Raw genomic sequence first — 16,353 nt, forward strand, 5'->3', positions numbered from 1 at the left:
CTAGTCCAGTGGTGGCTGGAGCCTCTCCCAGCAGCTCAGAGAGCCAGGCCAGGCCCCACCCTGGAAGGGACACCTTTATAGCACAGGGCCACCCACACACACCCACACTCAGACTGGGGACAACTCAGACATGCCGATTCCCCTCACATGAATATCTCTGGGATGTAGAAGGATTCAGGATCCAGAGTTCCTGAAGAAAACCCATGCAGACACGGGGGAGAACGTGCCAACTCCACACCGACAGTGGACCCATGGGAATTTTTTTCCTTATCAACATCACAAACAAAATGACACTGAAACAAATGACATAATTCAAGGACCTGCTGTAATTGCTAGCCTGATTTTTGTAAGGTTAATTATTTGAATTTAACCTCAAATGGACCATCACAATGTCATATTTCACATTTCTGACACTAATATATTCTTTTAAGTTATTTATTAGGGAGCCAGGAAACTTCAAAATTAACCCATCATAAAATGGCTTTTGATCATTTAATATTTTATGGCCTATAACAGAAATTTCTTAGTTCAGATACACTTTTATTAGTCTTAAGAATATGCACCTAAAAATACCACAAAATTCATTTTTACCAAATTAAAAACTTTCATCAAAAATATGCTGTCTTGGCCCTGGCTGGTGTGGATCAGTGGACTGAACACCAGACTGTGAACAAAGGGTTGAAGGTTCGATTCCCAGTCAGGCCACATGCCTGGGTTGTCGGCCAGGTCCCCAGCAGGGGATGTGCAAGAGGCCACCACACAGTGACGTTTCTCTCCCTCTCTTTCTCCCTCCCTTCCCAGCTCTGTAAAAATAAATAAATAAAATCTTTAAAAAAATGTGCTTCTTGAACTTTCCCACCACAAACACAAGAGAACTTTGTGAAGCCAATAATACAGGCTGCTTTATAGACAACAGGAGAGGATTATTTAGAAAAATTTCTTAAGAGACATCTACCACAGAAAGCAAGTCTAAATATTTAGTAATTGTGAAAGGAATTGTCCTAACTCCCAAAATTATATCTATTCAAGGTATGTATGTATTTATTTATTTTAATTCTCACCTGAGGATATGTTTCTGTTGATTTTAGAGAGAAAAGGGAGAAGAACAGACAAATATTGATGCGAGAAACATCGATTAGTGGCCGCCTGTACAAGCCCTGATCAGCAATCAAACCCACAACTTTTTGGTATACAGGATGATGCTCCATCAACTGAGCTGCCCTGCCAGAGCACTCTTCAAGGCCTTTTAAAAGGCAACCATTTTTTAGTTATAATGAACTATTTATTATTTGATGATTTCTCCATGGAAAGATTTTACATATTGGGTTAGCTAGGCACATGGTAACTATGCAAAAATGTAAAATAACTAAATCCTGCCCCTTTGGCAAGAAAGATGTAGATGGAAGCTTTACTTCAACCTCTGAGTTAACCAAACACATTACTTCATCTTTAGGTTTTATTCCTCTGAATACAGTTCATATACTTTATCCTTTTAATTAAAACTACTTGCTAAAATAAAAAAACTGTCATTAGTCCAACAGGATTTTATAAATAGATGACTCAATTCTCAAAATTTTATCTTTGACCCAGAATTACACTATTTCAATTAATGATTTATTTAGAAGACCAAAAGCCAGTTTCACCATATTCACTTTAAATGATGTTTTAGAATTCCTTATCTTGCTACTCAAGAAATACTTAAAAGTAAAACACATCAGAAGCAAAAGTAAATGTAACATTAAGGTCCTGATAAATCAACAGAGACACTCATTATGAAATTCCAAATTTTGTTTCTCATGGTACTCAAAAATAAATAAAATATTTAATTCATGTTTTGGAAAAAAGATACAACATAAACTTTTAATACTAATAAATGTTTATAGTAAATGTTAAAAAGAAAAGATTTGTGTTTACCTGGTAGATTAGTAACTAGCTGGCTTCTGATAAAATCATCAACTTCTTCTGGTTTTAGGTGATACTGGCCATCTGGCTTTGCTTTTCTGGTTGCCATTCTAGCCAGGAGAATATTAGAACCTATACATTAAAAACAAAAACAAAACAAAAAAAAAAGTTGTTCAAGAAATACTCACAATTAATTTTTAAATTTCTTAACAAAGCCATCTACAAACAGGTTACTGAGCAACTTTCTAAAAACAATGAAAATAAATAGTTTGTAATATTGATCATTTCAAGTACAATATAAAACTGGCAGAATTTTGTTAAGTATAACAGATTATAATTAGCATGGTTATTAGACAGAGGTTACTCTTTGCTTCAAAATAAGTATCTTTTTCAACATCCCCTACCCTGGTAAAGGAATGGAGAAAGTAGTGCTAATGATTGTAATTTATGGAAGCTGAGGGAAGTAATCAGAAATTAGTTCATTTACTAACAACAGATCCAGGCAAGGTAGGGAAGTAAGGCCAAATGAATGCTATCAAACTGGGAAAAAAAGAACCCCCTAAGAACCAGAAGTCTCACTCTATGGTCAGAACACATGTAATAGAAATTGAGGGTCTGAGAGATTTAAAGATAAAGATGGATACTGACAGGGAGGTCCAAGGTGTGGGTATGAACACGAAAACTAGAGCAAAAGCTGCTGGGAAGGTATCAGGGGCCTGATAAATTAAGATGTCAGGGGAACTTGTATATAAATAATGGTATCTCCTAAAATTATGGAAGACTTATATAAACATGTCTTAATATTATGTTAGACTTATGTAAAAAAATATCTGTTTTCCCAGGGTAGGCATATAGATACATAGATATTCATGAGGAAAAACGTCCTACAAAGTCACACTAAAATGATAAATATGGTGGGTTCCAAAGAAGAAAAGGGGGCTGACAAGAGGAAATATCACATGGAAATTTTAATTATGTGCTTGAATTTAAAAGAATGTTATGCACATCGCCACCCTTGTAAATTAAAAATACAATAAAAAAAACGAAACAAAATCCAAAACCCAAACCTATGCCTGATACTACCACAGAGAGTAAGTCCTAAATAAATGATGAAAAGGATCTGTAGGCCAAACACCATATAGGCTAACTAGTAACAGAGGGAGGCTATGAATAAATCATGTTTTTACTTTCTGTGTCTTATGATAATTATTTTTAATTATTCTTTTTTATTCATTGATCTTAGAGAGAGGGCAGGAGGCAGAAAGCAAGAGAAAGTTCTCCCTCCCTCTCAAGGCATACAGAGCACGGCAGGTACAAAATGGGTTCACTTAAGAGAAGGGCAAGAAAAGAGGTACCTTGGCAAGAGGTATTGAGTAGGTTCGGAAAAAAGGAGGTGACTCAGGGAAGCTGAGGTATGAGAGAGAGGGTTCTAGAGGGCACACAAGAATAAATGATGGGAGTTAACTGAGGAAACAAAGTTCAAGGCTTAAGGATAAAACATAATGGGGAGCAATGAGACCATCACTGAGGGCATTGTCATGAGGGTGACTTCTGGAACTGGTGAAGTTCAGAAAGTAACTTAATTACAACAGGCTTCAAACTTAACAACACTAAACTTCCCATCTCCACACCACTCTGCTTTACACACAGCTTCTGTGCACTTCTGAAAAAAACATACATTATTTACAAATACTGAATTTGATTCTCCCCATTTTTAAAGAATAAGAAATATTCCAACTTGTCTATTCTAAAGATATTATCAACAATTTACTTGCATTTCCAACACTTTTATGTCATGTACTGCACAATGTTGAGCAATGCTAGGGTAATAAAAACAAAATCTAAAAATCACTCCTAAAAATGAAGTGATATTCAATCATCCCAAAGCAATGCTTTGAGTGACGTGAACAATAGGAGAGAAGCTAGACACTGACCAATTCCAACAGAGGCAGCACAGTTTGTCTGGTCTTTGATTTCCATGCGGACGGCATTTGCAAATTCATCAGGAGTAAGCCTGGTCTCTGCAAGGATTTCAGTGATGTCTACCAGTGCCTCATCACAACTGACCGCTTCGATGTTATGTGTGTAGCTGCCAACACAAAGCAAAGGCAATGAAGCACAGTTACAGCTTGCCACCCATAATCAGAGATATTGCAAAATACAGCCTTTCTTCAACATTTCCATAAAAGACTTAAAAAATTAGCATTTTCATTAAACTGGCCCAAATGTCATCATTTAGGCACCTATGGTAACTTTTAAATGCAAAGTTAATTAGTTAGTGTTTTCTCCTTTTCCATATTATCTACACAGCAGAAATTATCATTCCAGTGTCTCCATACTGAGAATACCTTTGTAAACTTCTTAGTTGTTTAAAAGTAGTGAGTTAGAATTGTCAACATTTAATCTAAAAACATTTCAGACATGGTTTACCAGAATTCTTTAAGAATAAAAAAAATCACACTAATCTGTCAAATAATCAGTACTGTCCTAAACAAAAATACCACAATTACAAACCATTCACTGTAGGAGGCCTTGGATCCAGTATATAGTGACCACTCACCCCAAGTACCTGTCTAAAAAGATACCATTTACAACTCCAGCATGCAGAAATATTTTGGTTTTGTTTCTCGTCATGACCCACCCAAAGACTTGTTTTAATTAGCTAGAGAAGAGGAAAAGAGGACAGTTGCCATGTGGCTCCATGGTTCCATGTTAAAAACAAAACAAAACAAAAAAAAAAAAAAAGAAAGAAAGAAAACTAGAACCACTGACTACAAGTTATGTAACAGAGAATCAGATTTTACATTTGATTCTGACCAAGTTAATTAAATACATGGACCACAAGTAGAAGGCAACCAGAGAGGCTTCAGGATCAAAATATATCTTCAGTAATGCCCTTGGTAATGTACACTAAGAGGGAAAGGCCTCATCCTTCACCTACACCTTATTGTAAGTAACAAATCAGACTTATACTTAAATAAAGGGTGACATTTGTAAGAGCAGAAGGGTATACCTGACATGAGGAATCTGTTTCAGAGTGAAAGCTGCCCTGAGGCATGGTGACTATGAGGCTGAGGCAGGATTTCTGAGGTGGTAGGAGAACAACACTAATTTCCCCTCTCTTCAAGGACAGCCACATGCCACTGAAACCCTCCTGATCTGAGGTTCAGGCAGGCAGTCTGCTCTGGGACCAGGAACACATGAGGACCACACCTCAGCTGAGTCACCCCCTCTCAGCTCTCATTTGGACACTGCTATTGCCCTAAGCTTTGGAACAGGATTTAAGAAGCACACTTTTTTACATGGCAACACCAACATTCTTGTATTTGGATCTTAAGGACAGCTGTGATTATACCTGGGTCTCATCATTCAGCACTCAATCCTACATACTAATGCCAGATTAACTTCATCTGTTCCTTTATATTTTCTCTCTCCTGCCAAAGTAAATTCCACGAAGGCAGAGATACTGGATCTTACTATTCTCTATAGGACTAGCAGGATTAATACTTGGCTATATCAATAGATACTCAATAATCAGGAATTCAAAATAATACACGAGGATGTCCAGGTAGAGTTTAACAGAGAAGCAAAACATCTATTTCTTAGAATATCAATACAGTCAACATACCTTGGCCCACCGCTCAAATGTCTGGTTTGCTAAGTAAAAGGTAGAAGAACACAGCCACACCCATTCACCATATACAGCCTGTGGCTGCTTTCGTTCTACAAAGGAGAGTTAAGTGGTTGTGGCACAGACCTTACATGGTCTGTAATAGAGAAAATGTGCTGATTGCTGCTTTAGAGAATACATGGTCTGGCATACACTTATTTTAAATTCTGAAATATTTTAACCATTAATCTCCTTTTCTCAAGCCAACTAATCAAACACCTTGAAACTATTACTAAAATGAACTTTCACGAAAACTAACTTTTGGCATACCTAATAATTTTAGAAGACCAAGGATTTTAAGGAGTCTCTAATTGTTAACCAGTCAGTTCTAATTTTAAACAAAACTGTAATTTCAATGTAATAAAAGGGAATAACCAGGTTTAAAAATTCCAATCCTTTATCTGTCTGGTTCCATGTTAAAAAAATAAAATAAAACTAGAACCACTGACTACAAGTTATGTAGAGAATCAGATTTTACATTTGATTCTGACCAAATTCAGCAGTGCAAAAACACGGCGCTACGGATTACTGGAGCTGCTCAAAGAAAGGAGAGAAGACTGTCATACTGGGATTCTGAGGGAAGGGTCCTAAAAGAGAAAAAAGTTCAGCAAAAGTGATTCTGACAATTTGAAAGAAACCGGATTGTTTGTATCAGGCAGAAGAAGCAGAACACAGACATGCAGTGACGATATCATATACGGTACCTTGCTAATGTCTCATACATCGTGCGCGCAACTTCCTTATATGCATGAAAATCATATGGTACAGCTTGAAGATTAGGACAAAGTTGTTTAGCGTACCCAAAAAACATTCCATTCTTAATACCAACTTGTCTAGAGAAAAAGAGAACACCATGGAGGTTATACTAAAAATATTAAATGCAAAATAAAATGTCAAATATGTTGGTATCATATCCCATGCCACTAATACACCAATTTTCATTTAACTCCATTCTCATTAGGGGTAAAAATAAGCATTAAAAATAGTACAGGTTTGTTTCCCTCCCCAAAGGAAAATTACACAATTGTCTGATTAGTGTAAATGACATGTAGAGATGTGGCAAAATATGTTATCAAAGGGTTTGGCTCTTGTCTGCAATGACAAGTTCTCCTAAGACGCAGATCTCTAGGCCTTTGGCAGATATGCCAGCTGCCATATGCTGAGTGACATCACAGCCACCACCGAGAAGGAATGTGCTATGAAAGCTTTTCTTTTGATACATGACATGATGTGGCTGGGGCTCATCCCCAAAGACAACATAAAAACTATACAAAACAGTGCTTTGTGACCAAAAACAAACAAACAAACAAACAAACAAAAAACAACCATCAAATGTACTTATCCTACTACTACCCAATTCCCAACTGACAAATTCCATGCTCCAAAAGTGCCTGCACAGTGGCTAAGGTGCCAACAGCACTGTGTATGGTAGGACATCAGTCTGGACTGTAGCTAGAACTTGGAAGGACCGAACTGAAAATGGTGATTTTAAATCTTTTGTGTTTCTCAATGCCACACATCACTTTTGATATTTGGCACATTCAGCACAAAAGTATAATTATGGAATTATACATAATTAGCAAAAGTCCACTTTATCACTCTGCAATGAATCAAGAAAAAAATATTGAGGTGAGAAAACAATAAAAAAAAACAATAAGCAATGTTTTCATCGGATTACACACTATGTAAATATATCAAATGGTTATTCCACACATATTGTACATTCACTAAATATTTACCAAGTGCTTACTCAGTACGGAGATGTCTCTTGTTTTAAGAAACATATATATAGTCTTTAATTACTCAAAGGCCTCTGGCACCTTCCCCATCTCAGACCACCAATGAGAGCCAAAAAGGAAAAAAATCCTCCAACTTAGAAAAAAAAATGCAAAATCACATGCATTTCTCCTATATACAAAAACAGTAATAAATCATCTAACTGCAAAGTCCCTAGTAGATGAGAAATATCTAATAGGAAGGAGAAATGACAGTAAAGAAAGTGATGGATGATAGATGGTTAAAAAATATTTCATTCATTCAACAAGATTTTCTGTCTCAGGCATTTTGTGAGGTGGTGAATAAAAGATGGTGAACCAAAATCAGCTTCAGGATGATAAGGATGACTCTGCCCTCACCCACTGTGGATGGATATAATTAATGGACCTTGTAAGGCAGGAAAGTACACATACTGTATAAAAGTTTATAAGTTTACATAAAAGCACCTTAACAGTGTAAAGCATTTTCAATAATGCTATATAAGGTTCAGCATATAACAGCTAAACTTACAAAGATAACTATTCATTTTTAAAGGAATGTGTTACATAATTGCTATAAACATATTCTTACATTCACAATTTCATTTTCAAAATTTTTACTTAACAAAATTTAAATGAGTAAAGACAATTACAAAACAGCCTGAAGTGACTCTTCACTCCAGTGACTTCTTATTCTTCCCACTAAAATCACGCACAGGGTACATTATCAACACTTCCTGAATGTGTGGCAGAATCCCTTTTCCCAGAGTGCACTGCAGAGATCATGCTCTTTGCAATATGCTACACTCAGACAATTGTTTTTGGTATCGGATAAACAATATAAACAAATTAACCACTAAATCACTGTCACTGTCTATTGGATATACTAAAAGACATCCATATATATCACTAATTGAGAAGAACAAAGGGTCCTTACAAAAGCCCATGAAAACAGGTGTAAAATGATTTAATCTTAAAAACCTACGATTCTAGGATATTTGTATATCATTATCTATTCATCCACATACCTACCTTCTCACTTACATAAAAAGTTTATTATTTATAGTATGTATGGGTGAAAGTACTAACTAATGAATTTTCTGACCCCACATACTCAGTCTACCTTTCTGTGACTTCTACCACCTCACATTCCATCCTTTGCTGACTCCATTATTAATCTGTTTACTGAAAACTCATCAATGCATAAAACTGGGCTAAATGTCCCCACAGTCCAGTCCACTCCTAACCCAGAAATATCTCTGATGTAATTATGAATATACTTATTAAAAACAAACCTTCCCACTTAAAGAAAATATAACAGCACCATAGGAAGGTATCCAAAAATTGTTTTCTGGAGATCTTTATTAGCAATAAGCCTTCCAGAAAATGGAAAATTACAATTAAAGAATAAAATCCCCGTTGCTGTGGTTTTTGTGGGTTTTCCCCAACTTACACTTGAAATCATCTTCATCACTTTCTGTATCTCCTTAAAATAAACATTTGCCACCTGAAGTGGCACTTAAATGGTTTGCTACATATTATTTGGCCCTCATACATGGTCACCCCAATTGTTTTTGTCATATACTCAGCTTGACAATTGCCATCTGTGATACAATACAAATGTACCATACAAACCCCAAGAGAAACCTGGAGTCTAGACACAACTGCAGCTACTAGAATCCAGAACCCCCAGGAGCTGGCAACACTTCTACCCTGGAGGCAGCCTCACCACACCAATCTGGCACTCATGTTGGGGGCCTGAGTGAGGAGAGAGATCCTGCAGAGCAGCACAGCAAGGGTGGAGCTTTCACATCACCAACCAGCAAAATCTGAAGTCTGACAGAGTATCTGGGCTTCATCACACCCTCGAGGTTCGGAACACAACTGTCCAGCCATCAGAAGGACAAGTCACCACCACTCACTAACCCAGGAGGTGGGGGATAACAACCTACTGGACACAATGTAAGATCAGCTCTAACTTGCCAGTGATAATAAAAGTACAATAATCCAAAAGACATTTTTATTTTACAATTATTTCTCTTTTTTTTTAATTCTTTTTTTTTTTAAGATTTTATTTATTTATTTTTAGAGAGGGAAGGGAGGGAGCTAGAGAGAGAGAAACATCAATGTGCGGTTGCTGGGGGTATGGCCTGCAACCCAGGCATGTACCCTGGCTGGGAATCGAACCTGTGACACTGGTTCACAGCCCATGCTCAATCCACTGAGCTACGCCAGCCAGGGCTTACAATTATTTCTTAATTCAAGTAATTTCAGCTTAGCTACATTAACAACTAACTATGAAAAAAATTAAAATAATTTTGTCAGCAAGAAAGGCAATGTTAGCCTAGGAGTAAAAATCTGACACATCGCAAGTGGAAGATAACTTAAAATATTTTATAATTTTATATATATGATGCTTTTGTCTTAAACATCTTTTTATAAAACAACTGGCAAATTTTTAAACAAACTATTTTGGTTAGACAATGTTGAGTTGAAATTTTTTGTTCGCACTAGACTTGCTTAAATAACCCCATTTTTTTTTTTAATCCTCACCCAAGGATATGTGTACTGATTTTCAGAGGACAATAAGAGAGAAACATCGATGTGAGAGAGAAACACCATCGGGTTGCCTTCCATACATGCCCCGACCAAACCCATAACCTAGGTATGTGCCCTGACCAGGAATCAAGCCCACAACCTTTGGGTATAGGGGACGACGCTCCAACCAACTGAACTACCTGCCCAAGGCAAATAACCCCAACTTTTAATCAAGACTAAAAATTGTTACATATATCAAATCATTATAATGTACACCTGTAATTATATCTCAATTTTTAAAAAAGTGTGAAGGACAAAACCATAAGGATGCTACCTAACCTCTCATTGGAAAAAAAAAAAAAAAAGACTGAAGAATATAACTGACAAGACTCTGCTTTTATAATTTTTAAATTAAATACTTTAACACTTGCCAGCAATGTATGAATGTCTGTTGTGTTATAAAGGTAAAGATCTCTGTGTTTAATTATCAGAAAAGAAAAAAAAAATAAAGACTGCTCTTTTCAATTAATCAATTCACTTACTTCCTCTACTTTTATAATTATTATAATAGATTACTTTTAAATGATTGATTTTTTTTAAAGTATGAGAAATATATACAATGTCTGTTCTTGTATTGAAACAGCCAGTTGTAATTAGGGTTCAAGGTTACTGTAAGATAAAGATCAACACACAGAATCAGTGCCAACAAATTGATAACACTGCAATTTTAAGTGAGATTATTAGGTAACTCAATTATTTAATTTTAATTTAGGAGGCAATCAAATTTTAACATAATTTTAAAAAGACACTGAGTACTAAGGGTTTAAATGACAAGGGATTTTTCTTAGCTATTAAAGTAACGAATAGCCTAGATGAACACTAAAGACCTCTCCCATTTAGAAGTATCTAATTCTTTAATGACATGCTTCAAAAGACAATGGTTTAAAAATGACAGTGTCCAATTTCTTTTGTTTGCACTGCAGAACCTACGGGTTCATCAGGAAACTGTTTACTAAAGGTTATCTAGCCCTGGCTGGTGTGGCTCAGGGGAGTAAGTGCCAGCCTGCGAACCCAAAATCCCCGATTCGATTCCCACAAGGCACATGCCTGGATCGTGGGTCAGATCCTCAGTTGGAGGCCTGCAAGAGGCAACTGATCCATATATCTCGGGCACATAGATGTTCCTCTTTTACGGTTCCTTCCCTTATCTCTAAAATTAATAAATATTATTTTTTTAAAGTTATCTAACATTTGTGAGCTGGAAAAAAAAAAGGAACTAAAGGAATTAAAGCTACAAACATTCTTTCTGTAACATGGCTGCAACATATTTAAATTCATAGGCTTGACTAGAATGTCTGAATCCATTTCCAAATATCATATAAAAATAAGTAAATGAATTAACTATCCCTAAGTATTACAACACAATTAATTTCTACATACCTGGCTTCATAACTACAAGATGCAATTTCAGCCTTTGACAAAACAGAATCAATTCCATTAGTTTGTGCAGAATCTTGATTCTCCCACAGTGATGAATCTGGTATATTTGCTTTAAAAATAATAAAATTTAATGATTATATGTTAAAAACTGGTTTTCCTTAACTTCCATTCAAGAAATGTATTTTCTACTCATTTCTTACAAAAATAAATTTATATGTAAGTTCAATAAATTCCAAATATAGTTCTCTCCATTGTTATGTATCTCCTTATTTAATAGAAGAAAATCTGTAATGCTAAAATGGTTTGCTTCCAAAAAGTTATTCTCCAGCAGTCAGATAAACTTTGAATAAATTGAAGTATTCTGTTTTAATAATAATTTTTAAAAAAATGTATCAAAACTAAATATAAAATATTCCCCGAACCCAATCTCTTGAGACTAACAAGGCCGAGAAATAATCAGGGAGATGAATCTCCGCCTATAACCTTAAAACAATTATGTAGCTTTCTGTAATAGGAAACAGCTAATGGAAAATATAAATCTCTGTAATGCTGTTTCCTAAAAGAACTATCTGTAATACTTAAAGCTAATGTGATGTTCAACAAACATCAAGTTCCTACAAGTCATTTGATCAAATGATAATTTATTAAGTCACATACCATAAAGAGATTTCATCCTAAATTTAAGATTTTTCTTTTGAACATACATCAAGTAAAAAAGCTTCACAATATTATCCCCCCTTTCAGGAAATTCTACATTTGGTTTAACAATGTATGTTCGATTAAAAACATTCAGGTGTCATCAGAATACCAACCGCTTTAGAGAGTGCAACTCTAGCCTAAATAGTAGAGCTTGCAAACATCTCTTCATACCCAAACCAAACTGACAGCTTTACACATGAGCATAAAACACACAGACTAGCGAGCCTGCGAACTAGAGCCACTTCAGACCACCTTCAGCTTCCCTAGTGACTGACAAATAGATTAAAACACAACTTCAGTTATAGGTCTCTTGGATAATAATATTTAAGTTCCAAGAAGAATATGCTCTGAAAACACAGCCTCAACTATAATTCTATAATGAACAAAAATACCATTAATTAGTAAACCAAGACCAAGATACACCACTTGAGCTAATTCTAGACAAACCTGTTGTGAGTACACTGTATCAATACATAACTCACAAACTCAGCATTTCTCTCCAGCTTATTTCAGAGACATAATTTCCATAAAAAAATCAGCCAAGTTAAAGCACCAGAAAAACATGGCAAAGTGTTTGGCTTTGTGGGCTAAAACAACTCTTCCTGGTTTGACTCTAATAGTCAACCTCTTTTAGTAAACTATGCAACACATACAAGCCATTTCTGGATTCCGGCACCCATACACACAGCATAAATGCAAACCAAACTCTGAGGACTGATATCTTAATGAGGTCAAATCCCACTTACACCAGAAATAAAAACAGCAGAGTATATAATCTAAGCTATGATTTCTGATATATTGTGAGTAGTGTGCTATAGTATGACAAATTAAGAACAGAATGCAGAGCAGACTACTTCTAAAAGGTCTTATAGGACTAGATATGAGCTTTAATAGCCCATTATTCTAAGCTGAAAATCTTTAAGAATTTCAGAATTGTGAAATCACAGATCAAGAGACTACTACTAAAAATAAGAAAAAAAAATAAGTTGAATCCTGAACAGCCAAAACCAGCTGCCTTTCAAAGGTATAATAACTGTGAGTAAGTTATGCATTAAAAGTTGGGGAGTTAGGTGACTTATATTTGAAGGGCTAGTTAAATTATCTAAGCTACCTGTCTTGAAAATTACATAAAACCATGTTTGAGGAAAGAACAGTGTCTGAGGTCCCTGTGCTCCCAAGGCCCTGCCTGAGAGGCAGCACCTCAGGTTCCTCTGGGCTGGACTGGCTGACCTTGTCCACAGTGCAGCAGAGTGCGTGGATCCCTCCACCAGCAGACTGAGTTGCTTCAAGGGAGATTCAGGGAAATGCAGGGATACACTGTCCTCATTGGAGGGCAAAGTAGAGAACTGCTCATCAAAACTTGACAAACTAGACGGGCACATGGAGAATGTGGAGGAACGGTTGGAGAAATCAGAGGCCAGGACCCAAGTCTGTGAAAAAGAAATCGCTGAGAATAAATCTATGGCTAATATGATTTTAAAAACTGTTGTTCTTCAGAATGAACATTGAAGTTGTTGAAGGGATAGGAAACATCTGTATCCAGGAATCCAGGGAGGATAAAAGGCCCAACCATGTAATCTAGAGTATGAACGGATTCCAGAAAATGGGGGTCATCAGTGACAACTGTCACCGCTGAGTACACTCAGGAGGTACCTACCAAAGAAAGCCACGGTGGGGAGCCCCTACTTACACTGTCTGTTAGATAGAAGAGTTCCCGAATATGACAAATGAGAAAAATAAAGCTTTTACAAGGGCATGCTACTTGTTCAAATATTTTGCCTAGACATTTAACTCAAAACATTAGAACTAAATGTTTTTAAAAAGTCAGTGTGTAGAAGCCAAAGATTCTAATTCCTAATTTGTTTCTCAATATTTTAAAGTCTGATGTCATATCTAACGAGGACCCAGCGAAAGAAAATCAAGAAATAAAAAGGAAAAAGGAACAAAGGCATTGATAAAACAAGGTCTAAGTGCAAGCTTAGTTACAACCAAACTTTGTAAATAAAGGACAATCTATTCACTTTACATGTGACCATATTTTGGTTAAGCTCTTAATGGGTCAAAAAGCTTATTAGAGTATAAAAACGAATGACATGAAGTTAAGAAAAAGAATATAAAATACAAAGTATCATATTCGCCTTTTCTAGTGACAGGAAAATCTGTTTTTGACAGTTTTCAATGGCAAGTGAAATTTCAATATTTCCCTTCCAGCTTACCACCCACACCAGAGGTGAAGGGATGTGAATTACAGAAGTTCATTACAATATAATGAAAATTCAGTGGCTCAAATGAAGAAGAGAAGTAACCAATGACAGTATTTTGTTAATAAACTGTTTATGGTCAGATCATCTGTGAATGGAAGGAAAGACGTAAGCGGACTGGCTCTCTGCTACTCGTAAGAAACGTCTGCTTGCCAAGGTCTAAATTCCAGATGCAGATTGCTAAAATAAGGACGTGTGCAGCAAACATAAGATTCTACCCATTGGAAAAACTGAGCACTAAGTAACTGAGTCATGTTACTGAACAGTATGCACATAGTATTTTTTCCTTCTTTCAACGTTCCTTCAATAAGTTTTTACAGAGTGTCCAATATGTGACAAGTATTGTGCACTTCCTTCAGCTACTTATTTGTTTTCTAGAACTTAAGATTTCATCTTTTTAATACCACACAGAAAATGCAAAAAGAAAACCACAAAACCATACTACCAATACTTAAGAAACTACCCACATTATCACATGCCACAATAAAACTAAATCTCTATAGTAGCTACCTCAAGATCTACTTATGACACCCAAAATGCTAGAATATCTCTTAAAAGATGTAAAGACCAAGAAAAGCTTTAGGAAATCTGGAAAATATAGACACACATGAAGCATAAAGATGTATCTATCATCATTTTCTTTTATACTTAACACCATGTAAACAGATGACTACAACCAACAAAAAGACTAAATCTACAAGTCCTCAGGGATGTCCACTAGTTTTTCTTTGGCCTTCATTTCACTGAGATCACTGCTAAAATAAACCCAAAGTATTATAACTGAAAACTTAAGGACCTGAAATCATTGGGATGAAATTTAACTGCACGCTTTCCATTCCACTGTAAATCTAATCTCTGACTTTCTAATTAACATTTTTCTTTTCTTCCATTTCTTTCTTTTCAACTAGTATTTTTCAGATAAACTACTTTTAAAAAATTGGATTTGCAGACATCCATGAGGAAACTGATCAATGTCAAAGAATTTAATTTCTAAGCAAATATTCCTCAGGAAATTTACTCAAGAGAAACAAATACATGAAAATCTTAATAGTACTGTGACTAATATAAATTTATGATTTTTATTTAATTAATAGCCAAAATGTTAAAGTCAGAGAGGTAAAAAAAGGTTTCTCATATGAAATAGGTTCAACAAAGATATGAGGAATGATTGATCGCTGGTAATTATCTTATTCCAATAAACTAAAGTCCTCCTGTTTATTATTCCACTGCCTCATACAACTCTTTAGAAGCATAAACTTTAGCATCTTTACTGTAATCACTGATGGAACAACCAGCAATTTAACTCTTGAGTCTTGCAGCTTCTACAAAATAATGTCTAAGATTTTTCTCCCCAATCTGAATTTATACACAGCAAAGTAGCCACAACTTTGAAGCATTCTTCATTCTCTGTCCCAGGAAAATATCATCCAATTCAACAAAGCACAACTATAAATCAGTTGTTGGTATTATTACATTCAGATTTTGCTTTAAGATGTCACTGAGAACTTCAATGAAAAAGCTAATTACTTCAAGTCTGCTTTCGTTTCTATAACACCGCTAACAGCAAAACCCAGAAGTCTTCAACAGGAGTACTAGGACTTCAAAGAGAGTTCATTATTTGTACCTGCTTTGCCTTTCAGGATTTTATTCTGGTAATACTGCCACTCCAACTGGGGGTTAGCTCCAGGACGTAAGGGTGCCCTTCCTGTACCTCTGTTACTTGTAACAGCCACTGGTTTTCCTGTGAGGAAAAGAATAAAATTATTTTAAAATCTGAGTACAGGAATGTTAACACTGACAACATGTAAAGGAAAAGTTTTCAAAAGATTTTTAAAATGACATTTTTTCTTTAGCTTTATTTGGGTGTTAATCCATAAAGGAGCTATTCTTTAAAGATTACCAATCACCATGCACAAATCATATCAGTTTCTCAGCATACACCCACCAAAAGTAAATTGACAATTCTGATGCATATTTTCAACTTTAAAGCAACACTATCACCTAGCTTTCCATGTTTTTTGTCTGGTTTCTTACAGTTAGAAAACAAGCTACTCAGATCCTAGATTCAGACTGCAGGGGTAGAGAGAGA

The 16,353-nt window shown here is 35.7% G+C and overlaps 1 protein-coding gene across 6 annotated transcripts in view; it reads right to left on the reverse strand.

Moving 5' to 3' along the window:
• The window catches only part of REV1 (REV1 DNA directed polymerase), a 107,594-nt gene that overhangs the window by 20,380 nt on the left and 70,861 nt on the right, over nucleotides 1-16,353 (reverse strand). For 5 of the 6 annotated variants that reach the window (XM_045828521.1, XM_045828517.1, XM_045828518.1 and 2 more), the window contains 5 exons: nucleotides 15,889-16,005; nucleotides 11,305-11,413; nucleotides 6,277-6,405; nucleotides 3,837-3,991; nucleotides 1,915-2,034 (listed from right to left, as the gene is read on the reverse strand). In XM_045828521.1, the coding sequence (XP_045684477.1) occupies nucleotides 1,915-2,034; nucleotides 3,837-3,991; nucleotides 6,277-6,405; nucleotides 11,305-11,413; nucleotides 15,889-16,005 (630 nt within the window). Of the gene's footprint in view, nucleotides 1-1,914; nucleotides 2,035-3,836; nucleotides 3,992-6,276; nucleotides 6,406-11,304; nucleotides 11,414-13,233; nucleotides 13,412-15,888; nucleotides 16,006-16,353 lie in introns of those variants that run through there. The other variant, XM_045828522.1, reaches the window with a different exon arrangement.

This window comes from Phyllostomus hastatus, unplaced genomic scaffold (genome assembly GCF_019186645.2).
Source record: "Phyllostomus hastatus isolate PE091 unplaced genomic scaffold, TTU_PhHast_1.1 phas_scaffold_78, whole genome shotgun sequence".
In the NCBI taxonomy this organism is placed as follows: Eukaryota; Metazoa; Chordata; class Mammalia; order Chiroptera; family Phyllostomidae; genus Phyllostomus; species Phyllostomus hastatus.